Source organism: Anneissia japonica, unplaced genomic scaffold (assembly GCF_011630105.1).
Source record: "Anneissia japonica isolate Jap-2015-1 unplaced genomic scaffold, ASM1163010v1 scaffold11779_len1430905_cov172, whole genome shotgun sequence".
NCBI lineage: Eukaryota > Metazoa > Echinodermata > Crinoidea > Comatulida > Comatulidae > Anneissia > Anneissia japonica.
In genome coordinates, this window is record NW_022740041.1 from 1,079,145 (window position 1) to 1,094,078 (window position 14,934).

At 33.9% G+C, this 14,934-nt stretch overlaps 2 protein-coding genes across 5 annotated transcripts in view; both read right to left on the minus strand.

Moving 5' to 3' along the window:
- Positions 1–166: 166 nt before the first annotated feature.
- Positions 167–1,097, minus strand: LOC117118173 (THAP domain-containing protein 2-like). The gene is made up of 2 exons (XM_033262687.1): positions 773–1,097; positions 167–348 (listed from the first exon to the last, which is right to left on the minus strand). The coding sequence occupies exons 1-2, from the start codon at positions 966–968 to the stop codon at positions 167–169; spliced, it is 378 nt and encodes a 125-aa protein (XP_033118578.1). The 5' UTR covers positions 969–1,097.
- A 1,282-nt stretch (positions 1,098–2,379) lies between these two features.
- LOC117118127 (ankyrin repeat domain-containing protein 12-like) overlaps positions 2,380–14,934 on the minus strand; it is a 115,822-nt gene continuing 103,267 nt past the window's right edge. For all 4 annotated transcript variants that reach the window (XM_033262632.1, XM_033262631.1, XM_033262634.1 and 1 more), the window contains 6 exons: positions 14,588–14,819; positions 10,880–12,882; positions 9,884–9,982; positions 7,869–8,009; positions 7,024–7,122; positions 2,380–5,368 (listed from right to left, as the gene is read on the minus strand). In XM_033262632.1, coding sequence (XP_033118523.1) covers positions 5,189–5,368; positions 7,024–7,122; positions 7,869–8,009; positions 9,884–9,982; positions 10,880–12,882; positions 14,588–14,819 — 2,754 coding nt within the window. In that variant the 3' untranslated portion in view covers positions 2,380–5,188. The remainder of the gene's footprint in view (positions 5,369–7,023; positions 7,123–7,868; positions 8,010–9,883; positions 9,983–10,879; positions 12,883–14,587; positions 14,820–14,934) is intronic.

The following is a 14,934-nucleotide window of genomic DNA, read 5'->3' on the forward strand; positions in this document are numbered from 1 at the left end:
TTAACACTGAAATAAAGCTATAGAATTTTATTTTTCAAAAAATGTTAGTATATATTACCCCATTTTTAAGATTTAATTTGAGCACTAGAGATCCTGTCTCTTATACACATCTAGATGTGTATAAGAGACAGCCACCATGTTGGTTAGGAACAACATACCCTGTCTCTTATACACATCTAGATGTGTATAAGAAACAGGAATTGTTAGTTGGTGGATAACACAGGCGACGCCTTTTAACTGCACTGTTGTATCTGCTCATCTTTTTTTGTTTGTTAACTGTACTTAGTGTGTGTTTAAACACAGAGGGTACATAGTCTGGATGTGTTGGGTCATTGTGATTGGGTTTACCTGAAAGAAAAAAAATATTTATAATTTATTCAGTTTGAAATAAACTTAGGATTGGGAGGACATGTCCCATGAGGCCATTTGGCAGTACTGTCTAGTATATCTCAGTGCTTGCAGAATCACTTGCCGACGTCCCGGCAAGTGATTCTGGGCAACGGGCAACTATAATTTTAGAACTTGTGTCCCGACTGACAACCTTAAAATCAACTTAGGTCAATCATAGTAGTATAGCCTAGCCTGTAAAGTGTAGGGCCTAGGCTAGGCCTAGCCTAGCCCCAGCTAGTGCCGTGGTCTACCCCAGCAGTGAATCTGAACTCAATATGCAGTTAAAAAGCAAGACGTTGATTAAATCTAGGGGCTTACCTAGATCATAATTGAGGGTTTTACCTCCATAAAAAGGCTAAATAAAATGCAAGTTTTTCCTTACCATTAATAAAGTGTTCGCCACATATTCTAGCTGTGCTTGACGGCGTCCATTCTGTACCATCGCGATTCAGTTTCTTAAGTGCATTTGTCCATTTTTTTCTCCTTTCTGAATCTTTGGGAAATCGATGGAATGATGGTTTATTTTCCAACATAAGTGTGTGGTTTGTGCAACCTACTGCTTCGCAATTACCTGGCATCTTTTACCACAGAACCTAAAGACGATTCATAAACATAGGAATTGAATTACGCTAACTGTACACTCGCACGCTCTGTGGTGTGTTGTTTTCACTCCAGCGGAAGTTATATAGTGGTTCGTGACCTCGGGTCAAGCAAAAAACCCGGATGTCCGACCGACAGAATACATAGAACCAGAAACCATTTAACATTCATTTATTATTGCAAACAATTATTCTTATTAAATATGAAATACATAGCTAGGGCCTATAGTGACTGTTGTAAATAGACATGGTAAATGATAATATTAACCATGAGAAAAACAAGTATTTTGTTCGTAAAAAAAATAATAAATAGTGAAAATTTTCCCTCATCGAATTTTTAAAAGGTGTTGACGAGAAACATGAAATCAACTTTCATTGGCCTAACTAAAGGGTATGTATTTGTAAGTGTGAATATTATTAATATATGAATATATACAATAGTTCGGGTATGTTAGTCTAAATGAGGTACAGGACAGGAATGACCCTCTTCCTTTAAAAATGTCTTAACCCTTCATCGAGGTCAGCCTTTCCTCATACGTCACATTGCGTTAAAAAGATAGACTTTAATACCTCCAACCAAGACAAGCACAGTCATGGAATTCCAAGCTTTCACAAAAAACAGAACAAATTAAAAATAACATTACCTACCTTCATCGCAAAATTCATACTTTCTTTCTATTACGTTGATTTTGAGAAGAAAAATTACTTTGAAATGTTGAATTTACGTTCAGTCATCAGCCCACATGTTTCAAGTTTTATGTGACCGCCAGTCCAAGTAAAGTTTATTTACGCCCTCTATCAGCTTTTATAAAATCTATTTCCAGAGGGCGCAATTTAGCTATTGCAATCAGATTTCAATTTTTCGCATACAGTGACAGTATTTGAGACAGGAATATTAACATATATTATACAGTATATATATACATTACAGTACATGCTTAAAAAAAACAAAAAAAAACGTGTGAAGTTTATTAGCTTGCTTTTTTTTGGATACATCACTTGTATGAGCAAACAAAATAGAAACACACTTTGTAAGCATATCTTGTCTTGTGTCTCATATTCAGCTATCAGTGTGATGTACTAAAGTCAGCCAACATCAGATTCCTTTTTTTCTGTAAAATTAATGATATTCCTTATAAGCCGAGTGCTCCTTGAATCTGCTCTTGTCAAATACCTCAAAAGATCTTGAATAACAAGTAATACAACTATTATTAAAATGCAGATGTTTCTTGCTTTGTATGATTTGGTTGTTCATACATTCTTGACCTATGACCAGACATAAGCAGTTGAAACTACAAGCTGGCATGGTTTATTTATTCTTGATGTAGTTTAGTTTGTGGATGTTTGATGTGATAAATACAAAATATAACACATGACCAGATATACAACATGAGTTTTTTAGTTTTTTTATTATCATATAATTTCCTATAACAGAAATGTTAATTATGAAGCACGTTTCATAACTAGTAATATCAGACATGGAAAATGATCTGAATCAAAGCGTCCTGTCAATCAATCAATCAACTGACTGGCCAATCATAAACAAGGCTTTATGTACAATTGAGGACGCGCAACTAATGATTATGTACAATCATTAAAACTGATGAATGACGGTGACAGTGCTAAAACTCAATATATCCATAAACTTCCATAAATGACAGCGACCAGCCTTACACCTCCACAAGTCACAAAGCTAACAAAACAACGTTTTAATTATTTAAATTAAAGATCGGCAAAGGGGAAATGATTAGATCTCAATGAAAAATTACCAACAAGCTTTCTGTTGTCAAAAGTCAGTATAAAATGGGCAGTTATGCTATTACTGGGCATTTGTAGGTGTAGCGATAGTAGCAATAGTAAGCATGACTCTGTAGTAATTTAAAATCTCATCAATAGTATTCATATTAATATTCATGTTGTCCATCATTATCATGTACTACATCACTGGAGTTTTACAAAAAAAAAGAAGAAAAATGTTCATGTTTATAAACAAGGACATATAATCCCCTCAACTAAGTTTTCTTAATATCAAATTAAAACATATATAAGATAAATCCAGCAATTCAATCCAAACAGACACTGAATAAAATGAACAGACAATTTTTCTATGAACATGATAACATAATGCAAATAACTTCTTCATTACTTGAGACTACCATACAAGGCTGTGGGCAATTATAATCAAAATTAATATTACTAAGACACGCCAAAAAAATCTATGTAGAATGGATACATAGTAAAACACAAGAATTAACATGAGACAAAAACCAGGTATATATGTGCATTTATTTACACATAAAATCTTAAAGGGGCATCTGTATGATGTAGATGTCATTTGTGAAGGGAAGGGGAAATTGACTAGGGATATTGAAGTTTTGTGCATTACTTACAATAATGTAAATAAACCAATATTTAAAAGCTTCTGCAAAAACCAATATTATTAGTTTTAATATTATTTCAAAGGGCAGTGCAATGGTGGTGAAAAAAGGGTACACAACTTGTCAAAAAATGGTTTCTTGTGTGCACACAAAGGGTAGAGATCCCAAAATAAACCCCTGTTTCAATAATGAAATTTCCCAATCTGGTTTGATCTACAACAAACCGCTAACTTGAAAAACACTTCAATATGTATTGAATGTAGAATAAACCATTGGAACAATCCAAAGGTTCCATCATACAAATCAAACCATGTTCAGTTTGGAATAAACCGTTTCAAAAAATAACTTTTTATACAAAACTGATGCAAGTAGTCATCAAACATCATGAATATAAACAAGCTTTTAAGGCAAAACAGCTGAAAATCTTAGCATTCCCAACGTCATGAACCGGCAAAAACAAGACGAATCTGCAAAAATACATCTCTAATATGTACACGGTAGTATATACAACAATTGTACATTAAGTTTGATAGTCTATTACAACATACATACATTCATTCATTGACTGCTAGTGATCGTAATATATTTATCAATTTAATTAGTTGTTTTTTTTTCTTATTTTTAAAAAGAAAATAATAATCCATGCGCAATTATAAATATCACCATGAATGTAATCATTGAAATTTGTCATAATCCATATTAAAAAAAATTGATTCCGATTTAAAATAACAAGCAGTTTTAAAATCTTCACCATCAATACAATTGACACTTAAAGATGAATCTTAAAACAAATAAAAACACCATATAATAATAATTCAATCGAAAATAAACTGATAAATTAAATGAAACACACAAAAAAAAAAAATTCTCCATGGTTTTCCTACTAAGAAAACATTATGGAAGTAAGTTAGAGCTATACAACTCAGAACTGCATGAATGTTAAAACCAGTAAAGCATAATTAATGTTCTGTACATGATCAGTTTATCATGTGCAGTTGGCTACATTAAACCAAACAGATTAAAAAATTATACTACATACACTGTATATCAATGTATATACGCAGAATACAACAATCACAAAATTATCACACACTTAGGGTAACAGATTCATCGACTTGTGTCTCAATTGTGGATTATCATCACACAGCGTGTGTTAAAAGCATGCACACTCTGGATTACCATCACATAGTAAGTGCTTACTGCACGCATACTACTTTGGATTTTCATCTTTCAGTACATGCTAAGACATGTACACTGCTTAAAGAGTACGCCATTCAAAACCAGCAACTCAGCAGATTTTTTCTCCTCTGATATAAACTTTTGTATTTTTCCAGAAATGTCTTAAGTAGGATTACAGATATTTTAAAAATGTTTTTTTTTTGGGTGTTTTTTTTTCATTTTTTTTTTTCCCGGTTTGGTTTGGCTAATAAATGTTATATTAAAGTAACTGATCAGGCTGCAAACAATGAATTCTATCATCGTTTGATATCTGTTTCTGTAAGCAAAGAATTTAGCTGTTCTTTAAATCTGTTCTAAACTGTTGCAATGCAGATGTGAATACAACACAGATTAAAGCAATTTAGTTTCTAATTACTTCATATTTCTATGCTTGTTACACTGTTTCAAATGATTAATCATTACAGTTAATGATGGTTATGATGGATTTGTGCCGTTGGGTTCTATCCAGCTGTTGTTAGTGCAAGCAACCCCTCTGCATGGCTCTTTCCACCAGATTCATCGCTATAAACATCACCAGTTTCAGATCGACTTGGTGGTTTACATCTTTACGTTGTTAGTACCGGTCATTGCTCTACTTTAAAGCTAGGCTGGTAGAAGATCAAAGTCTCTATCAACCAGAACTACAGGAACATGTGTTCGGTTGATGGTAGGGGGGTTCTTCATGTCCCATTGATGTGTGTCTTGCAGCCTAGTTTCCCATTCTAACTTCTGAATGGCGTACAAGGATGATGCTTCATGTTCATGCCTCCTCAAAAGTTCCTCCTAATTAAGTAAATGATAAAAAAATAGAAAAATAAAAACCAAATGCAGTGTAGAAATGTATAATAATTTACAAGTCATTTCCAGAAAAAAGAAATTTGTCACCATCTGACTTTGAACCCAAGACCCTCTGATTAAAATCCGGTTGCTCTACCACCTGAGATGTTAATTGAAATATTCCAATTAGGACAAAATTTTCTCAACGAATTGCATAACATGCAAATAATATACAAATCGTATGGAAAGTAAACATTTTGATTTAGATTATAAGGATGACAAATTTGAATTTTGTAAAAAAAGCTTAATAATAATGCATTTCAAGCCTTACATTAAGCATTTCTTACTAATTTTAGAGCATTTTGTCATAGTACGCTTTAATAGCATTCAATCTTTCAAAAGGCTGAATAACATGACACATTAAATGTTACTTTAAAGAGAAGATAAACGATGATCGTTTCTATCTGCCAGATGAAACATATCACATATAAAGCCATAGAAAGGGAGAAAGTGACAAAATACATCTACTTTAGGATGCATGGATTGAACTCATCAGCAAGATGAGCTCTAAGCCAGCTTCTATTTCAACTGGCATTGAAATTTAAGTAAATTGTAAAATATACAAGATCGCTTCAGAGATCAACTGAACTTTCTGTACAGTACCCCTAAGCTACAAATTTTATTTATTTGAGTCGGGAAAAACATTTTAAAAAAAGTCAGTCGCACCCTAACATGGATTTTACTGATGTAAAAATCTGCAAACTGGATGTATTATTTGTATTTCACAGCAAGTAGGTTTATAATTAACCTAAAAAGGAAAATGTATCACAATATACTTGCGAACATCAATTACAACTTTTTACTTTTTGATAGCTTCTTTTGCTTTTTAATAAACTAAAATGTATGATTATACTTAGGTTTTATTTTTGGATAGCATTTACAATTTTTCTTCAGGTCAAATACAAAAAGATATGCTCATTATGATAGGCTGTCAGCACATTAGAAGAATTTTCACACAAAACACACAGAAAAAAAATCTTCAATAAATCTAACCTCCATGGCAGGAATACTCATGTGTACAGACATATGACTGTATAAGTGAGTGGGGTGACAATATTTGCTAAATAGGTGTGGTTGGACTGGTGGCTGAAACTAATCATTTTTTACCATATTTATTTTTTGGCTCCAACTATAAGGTCAGGTTTTTAAAATCCTTCGGTGCAAGTACTTGGCATTGGCAAACGCTTCCTTCTTTTTACTTGGGAGTTTACATGGGTACCTGGTGGGCTGATGTGGCATTTATGGTATGGTATGCTATGTATGGTCGTATGACTAGGGAGCACTGAGAGTTGCACTTCGTATTGGCTTGCTAATGTACATTTATCCAATTACCAGCAGTAATAGTTTTCTTGTGCTTTTGATCATGATTTAGTTTGCAAATGGCGCCAATGGCGTAAATTCTAGATCTCATTAACATTATCCAAAAAAATGGTCTCGTTCTCCTCTTCTTTTTCTATTTCTGAAGAAATTGCTTTGATGGAAGTTTGTCATAATATTTGAGTATTCTAACATAGTGCTGAGGATCTTGGGGAATATCTCCCATGGGTTATGAGAAGTTTCTGCTTACAGCTACTTATTAATGATCCTATATTTTAGCTCACCTTGATTCGTTCATATTTAGCGTCAACATCTTGCAGCCATGAGATAAATTGCCTGCCGTTGAACCTCGCCCTGATACTGCTTTTGTTATCTTCTTGTGTCTGTATAAAAGTATCAACAATAAAAATATTATATGTCTAATTTGGAATTTATGTTCATTGTAATTATAATAGGTTTTGAAATTATAATGTGGTAAGACGCTCTTTGGCAGTATACATCGTATACAGAAGTAACAGTGTTTTTTTTTTTATATCTTCTGAAATTTCTGTTATCCACCTAATCAACCAAAATTCTTGAAAATTCAGGGTCAGATTATTTTTGGCAACAATATATAATCAAGGAGCCCAAAATACTAGTATAATGTTTGAAGAGGCCAATTTTCAAGCTTTATAATTAATAAACTTGATATCATAACTATAAATTTTACCAACCAAAATGTATGGGGTTAATTATAGTTGACACTAAATTCTAGAATAACACTTAGAGCAAATAAACATCACAATCACTTTGTTTTTGGCCTAGACTGGTAGACAACTGTTAAATAGACAAACATAAATCAAACTGACATTGGATGCTGAATAATAATAATGTTTTTTATTTCCATAAATTTCTCTGTTGACAAAGACTAGTAAAATAATTGTATAAAGAAAAATTGTTATAAAAAATAACAGTAACAATAACAACAATAATATAGACTGAAATTACTCATTTAATTTGCGTTTGCATAAACAATTATGCAGTGTGGAATTTTACATTGAATCAGAATGCAAATAATTTATTTGAGTTGAAACATGCGCCGACGTTTTGGCGAGACAATCTCGCTGGCTAAATGTTGCTAATGACTTACCACAGGGTCTGGCATATTGTAAATCTCTAGATCCTTTAGGAACGAGCATGCACTGTAAGGAATTGTCTGATTGGCTCCAGCTCGGGCTGCCCGGCCATGCACTCGGACAATGTCCTGTTCAACGGCTAGCATTAATTTTTCCTGTAACACAACAAAGGAAGGGAATATTAGAACATCTTTTAGAAGTACTATATGGATATGTGATTGCCAGGCAATTTGTAAAATGCAAATCCAATTTGCAAAATTACATACTCCATAATGCATTGAAACATTATTATGCTTTGGAAATGGTTGCCAAAGGAATGTAATGATGTTGCTGTAGGTAGTTGAAAACATGCAAATTAAGTATTAAATGTAGTTTATATATCAGCAAAAAATACTGTAGATGTTGCCAGATAAATAATAAAATTTCAAATCCAAATTAATAATACAAGATATAGTCAATTGTTGTAAGCAAACATTAAGATTTCATCTCAATATAAAACTAGTAACAGTAATATAAAGTATGTCCTTAATAAACTATTTTAGAAAAACAATGTAAAATTGAGACAAACACTACAAAGGAATTAAGAAGTAGGAAATTGAGATTCTTGATTTATTATGATCTAAAGCCAGATTGACAACATGTTTGCCACAAAGATGTTACAGATGAACTAGACGTTCTGGTTGAGATTGGGATATGTAAGTGGGGCGGTGAGGAAACATTCTTTCTGAAACATTCTGATTACTTTAGCATTCATATGCACCTTAACTTAAAATACACAGGACCAACGGTTTATCTTTCTTATTGAAAAATTATGAAATATAGGATCTTTGTATTTCGAACACATGGAGAGCAGAGTAGGAATTGAACCAAACAGCCAGTGACTCCATGGCAGATTGCAAACAGACAGTGACTACCACAAGCCAAGTAATCTCTGCTACTCTCAGTTGTGAATCTAACAGGATTATGGGAAGTCAAGCAAAGAAGGACTGCATCAGTGACTATTCCTGTCGCCAGCCTGTGGGATGAAATCAGCTGAGTGCCGAACAAACACTTGATTGATTTACAAATAATATCCAAATGGTGGAGACATCTAATTAAGGTCATTATACGCAGAAATCTCCATGACTACAACATCACTTTCCTAAAGAAATTGGCTGGAATTAGCAAAGGAGTGATGAGTGAAATATGGCAGAGAATCTTCATAGATTTAGGTTCATCACATGAAAAATGTATTGGAAATGATATGACCTACAGCTGTACATTATTCATATCTGAAGATAAAAATTATAATAAATATTTTTCCTAAAATCTTCTCTCATTATTTTTAAACTTGTATCATAATAGTTATATTTAAATATACTTATATAAATTTATATCATAATACAGTCATATTCAAATAATTAGAAATGTGCATGAGATATTTATTTTATAATTTTTAGTGATTGACATTTTGTCAACACCTCTGGCCTGCGTCATTTTGGCCGTGTTTTTGTTGTAATAAAATTAGCTTGTTTTGAAGCGAAAGTTTTGTGGTTTCAAAATGTTACTGGCAAGTCTGAATGGCATTGAACTTTTGGCTATTTTTGTGATACAAACTCCTTGTTGTCAGTAACTAGCATTTTTACTCTCTAGCTCTATGAAGTACAGTAAATTCCCTGGTTGCTTGAAACAAAACTTAGATTTTTCCATGGTGTTTGTAAACATATCATTTATGGATTGCCTGGTGTATATATAGCCATCGGCAACCAATCACCATGGCACAATCTGTTGATTGTCACCTGAGAACAAACCAAATATATCTGGTAGTAAAGAACACCAGTGTATGTACTCTACCTGGAAAAAACCTTAGTGACTAATTTACCATGAATATCTTGTTACAAGGCTGACAGTAGTGTACATTTACAATGCCAATGTTCTTTGCAATAACAGCATATTTCAATGTGGAATAACACAAAGAATATTGTACTTAGACTGTGTAAGCATTGCAGCTCCTTAGTGCTGCACTTATGCTGCTCTCTAATTTACTTACCCTTTCTATACAATGTCTTGTTCTTAACCTATGTCGCTCTTTTTCCTGTTCCATGAAGGTGACCTTTAGTGCATCATAGAGATCTTCAGGCGCACTTAACTATTTCAAAAAATAAAAATTCAAAATAAACATTATCAAAATAAATTTCATATTTAAAATATCTTAATGAAAAGTAAATAAATCAGTTACGGTCCAGTTACCAGTTAGTTATTAATCTGTGTCCACACTATCAAATTTTTGTGTGACAAATTTGATGATGTCATACTATGCTGTATACATACTATCACATTTTACGCGACAAATTTGTGTGATATGCTCATATATGCGTATGATGGTGTCACATTACACACAAATATGGACATATCAAATTTTTTTTTGTCACATAACATTTGATAGTGTAAACAGAGCTTTAAGCTCTGTCCAGACTACCAAATTTATTTGACAAAAACATGTGACATGCCTAAATATGGTCATGATGACATCTCATCATGACCATATATAGTCACATAATTACTATATATGGGCATACAACAGTTTTTTGTCAAAGAATGTTTGATAGTGCGGACAGAGCTTAGTCAGTTATCTGGATCATTTTTATCAATTTCCTCCTGACATGAGATGATCTTTCTTTCATATAATAAAATCCTATTGTTCATCTCCCGAATCAAATACCCAGTGAAAGTTTGTGGTTTATACTGGAGATTGTCAAACATCATATGCTGCTGTTTTGGAGCTGATGGTAACACTTTGTCATTGTCAAACTCACCTGCATCACACCTGTGCTAACATGCTATTATTATCTCACATGACATGTCATTTTATGGCACATCATCATATATAGCAAATTTAAAATCAAACTATAATTGGCTTAACAATTAACACAATTTTTAATTTTTGCTAAGCAATGGTACAAATGCTCAGCAGTGGTACTAATGCTGAGCAAATGGTACAAATGCTCAGCACTGGTATTCAATGATGTTCGTAATAAATGCTTACCTGTGGTACTACTGTATTAACCTTTGACTTTGGACTTGTCTGCAGCAGGTAAGATTTCCTGTGCATCAGATACTCATGATAAGCGCTTGGCGCCCTCAACTTTGGCTGTACTGAAAACAGCTGTGACTGACGGGCAGCAATCCTCTGCCTAATGTTCACAAACAACTTCATTGAATTCAAAAAGCGTTCATGTTGGGTAGGGTTGAGGGGCGGTGAGGGTATAATTGGTTCCTCCTGAATTGGTCTTGGTCGCGCAATTTTCCGTTTCCGTGGCAATGACTCAATCTGGTTTAACTCTTGCGCAGCATTGCTATCCTGCTGTTGACTCTTACGACTTCTTGTCATTGGCTGGTTCAATGTGGGTTCCTTATCAACGTTATTTGTTTCTACATTATTTATATGAACGGTATTGGATCGTAATGATCTTATAGGTTTGTGTGTTTTCTCTTCTGGTGCATCCTGTTTAGGAGAGGATGTCTCCTTACGATCTTTCCCCACTTTTTGATCATTGTCTTTTGCATTCTCATTATGACTAGATTCAACATCTGTGAGTGATATTCTTAATTCTGATTGGTCGCAAGGACCAGAGGTGTCCTCAGAATCTGTATTTTTACCCGACTCACCACTTGATGTAGAGTTTGTAGCATCTCTATGCTTAGCTGAGCCAGGCCCTCTTATCTTAAGTAATAAAGATTTGATCTCTCCAGCATCATTACTACTCGAAGTTGGAGAGGTCACGATGTAATATTCCCGTGTAGGCTGGGAGTCTGTAACCTGTTTGGGTTGTTTGACAGCTGATCCCTGTCTATCATCCACCTCCATGTTTACTTGTGGAATGTTTCCGGTGGATGTTTCTTCGCGTGTCCGTGTAGTCTCCTCTTTCTCCTTTTCCTTCTCTTTTACCTGACCACCTTTGTGGCTTGAATGCGAATGATCTTTATGTCGTTTCTTTTTGTGTTTGTCTTTATGCTTCTTGTGGTGATGTTTCGAGGAATTTGTGTTTAGCAGCTCTTTACTGCCACTACTTGCCACTGATGTTGGACTTGTGGAAGAGTCTCGTCGGTCTTGATCTGCGACTGGAGAGTTATGAGGTAATAATTCTCCAGTAATACTATCAGTTGATGTAAAATTCTCAGAGATTGCACACACATCAACTTGGTCACTGATTAATGTTTGTTTGTCATCTATACAAGATACATGTTTTTCAGATGTAACATGTGTAGTATTAAGTGCAAATTCATAATCAGTTTGGTGACTATTTGTAATTTCTAGCATACGTTCTGAATCAGCGTGGTCCGTATAAGATCTATGTTCTGGTAACTCATTCGTTAATGACATTCCTAAAGTGATATTTTCCTTGTTTTCTCCCCGAAGATCGCTCTTCAATTCCATCTCTGGCGACACAATCCGTGAGCTTGTCACACAAGACTCAGAACTGGACACTGCCAAATTTGAGGAACTACTGACTTGGGGTGTAATTAACAGAGGGTGCTCTTCAGAACTATTAGTCCTATTAGGTGAAGGGAAATCTTTACCTTGCTGAACTTTAGAATCACCTGCTTTGCATTGAATTGATGTTGTACTGTTCACAATTTGATTATTATCTCCCGATTTGTTTTCGCTAGCTGAATTAGAATCGTCCGATATCAATAAATTTGTCTCAGCTAAAAGTAAATCCGGTTTGATTTTGTGTGTCTCATTCACAGTTTTACAATCTTCCAAAGCTTTATTTGGTTCTTGCAACTTTTTATCATTCAAATTGTTTGCATTATTTGTTTCTACCTTTTGTTTCTGTTTGGTATCAATGCAAGTATTTAGATTCAAGCCTGGGTCAAAAAGGTCGCTGTCAGAGGATGAAGACAAAAGCGAATTGGGAGTATCGCGATCATTAACTTTGCTTAGGTCGCGAGGTATATCCAATATAATGTTATTCTTCGCCTGTTTTCTTGTGGTCCACTGTAATGTCACCTTATTTTCCGTAGACGTAGGCTTAACTGCTCTCTCTGCAAAAAAAAATAAATAAATAAAAATAAATTGTTTATATTCAGTAAAGTTAATGTTGGCATCTTCCCTAATTAATCGTTAATAAATAATCATGATGTACAATAGACAGTAGCTATAAGTGGTCGACAAAAGCCCTCAAACCAACTGTCTTTCATATACGGAGCAAAATAGCTTCTATGACGTTGGTAAAGACTGAGATAGAAAACAATAAAAAAACTCACATGAAACAATAATACGACATAATGATATGATGTATAAGTACATGCATGATTGTAATGCATGTATGCATGTATCTAAAATATGTATGTATGCAATTATACTAATACGTAAAATATGTCTGTTTCAGACTTTACTATGCGTCACAATAAAAATCAATTTGTTAAAGCACCAACACAATCAGTCTTTCGAATTACCCAGCAAGTGCTAAATACTATCCAAAAATAAATGTTCTCCATCAACAAATCTTGGATGTACTGGCAGCATTAGGTCCAAATACACTGTGCCAATTCATGTTTGCTTTCTTTTTTTGAGAGTCTAACATGATAAATGCATTTGGTCAATCAAACAGTACTCTCTATTCCTTAATTCTACTTCTTGGCTTCCTATTTGAAACTAACATTGTTAAAAGACTTCAGTGAAACAACCCTCTTCATCATACTTCATAAAGTACTTGCACGTGAGAATCCAACTGCCTTATCATTTCATTCAAGCACTGCCCTAAATCCTATTGATCTATCTACATCTCTGTTTTCTCTCTCTGTAGGTGGACCTGTTCACAACCACTCTGATATGGATCTGTTTTTCAACTGATTCTCCCGAGGATTTTTGTAAACAGAATCACAAAAGTTACTAAATCTTCTAGACTGACAATACCCAAAGTTCAAAATAAATTAACCGGTGACGTCTGATGTAATATATGAAGCATCCAAACAAGGATTAAAAACAATGAACAAGTTTGATTGCGATAAGGAAATGAATATATTCCACTAAAACGCAAGTGTTCGCGAGAAAGATTAAAATGAAATCTTTTGTTGATAACAGCAAAATTGAATCAAATGATATTCTGTTGGTTATGCGAGTCCCGACTTGGTTTTTACCTACCAATGTAAACACAAAAGGTTTGGGGTCTGGGGTATGTAGGATAGGCCTGTAGGACACCGGATTGGTCTCATACGCGAACAGTCTTTGTGCTTAATATGAAGAGGCACTATACATATTTCTCCAAAAAATGAGTTTACTATACATATTTCTCCAAAAAATAGTTTACTCTCTGTGCTAATAAAATCCAATATCTGTATTGCTTACAATTGAAAATAGAAAGAAGAGAATTGTTCTTGTAAATTTATTCAACATTATTTCACGTTACTCACATTATTAAACAGAAAGATAAATAATCACGTACCTACATTCTTGCCGTAAGCACTTGTAAATAAATGGTGATGAATTAAATTATTGTTTTAGTCCTCTTTAAAACATTCAATTTGGTAATTGTAATATAATATAAATATGACAAGTAAAGATTATTTTATTGTAATGTATGAGTCGATAAATCATCAAAACTGTAAAATTTTGATAACATATTTGTTAATTTACAATGAGCGATTCGATATGGTATGTGTATGAATTTTTGTTTAAAAATTTACCAGATTTTAAGGCAGAAAATAACTTTAAATGTCAAAAGAAATGAAAGTGTTGCCTCATTACCTGAAAGGATGCCATGCTGCCCCTTCACCTGTGGGTGTTCATCGTTCGATGCTAGACTCTCGGGCGATGTCGGTGAGCGAACCTCTGGCGTGGAAATATCACTTCCAGACTCGATAATTTCGTTTTTCAACAAGGCGATAATCTCTGGGATGTTCGCGATATCTAGGGGTGAAGATCCACGCCTGTTACGCTGTAATGGGTCGGCGCCATGCCTCAGCAACAGTTCAACAAGCTATAAAAAAAAACAAAAGTAGAACATTAAACATTAGTTAAGCACTTTGTTTCACTATAAATGAAACTGTCACAATTGCAATGTCAATGATAATAAAATTTATCTGTATCTGTAA

What these genes read in the sequence shown, in the direction of transcription:
- LOC117118173 (XM_033262687.1), bottom strand. Translation starts at nt 968, where the DNA reads ATGCCAGGTAATTGCGAAGCAGTAGGTTGCACAAACCACACACTTATG. An exon ending in TGGCGAACACTTTATTAATG is followed by an intron (nt 349 to 772) that starts GTAAGGAAAAAC and finishes TTTTTCTTTCAG; the next exon opens with GTAAACCCAATCACAATGAC.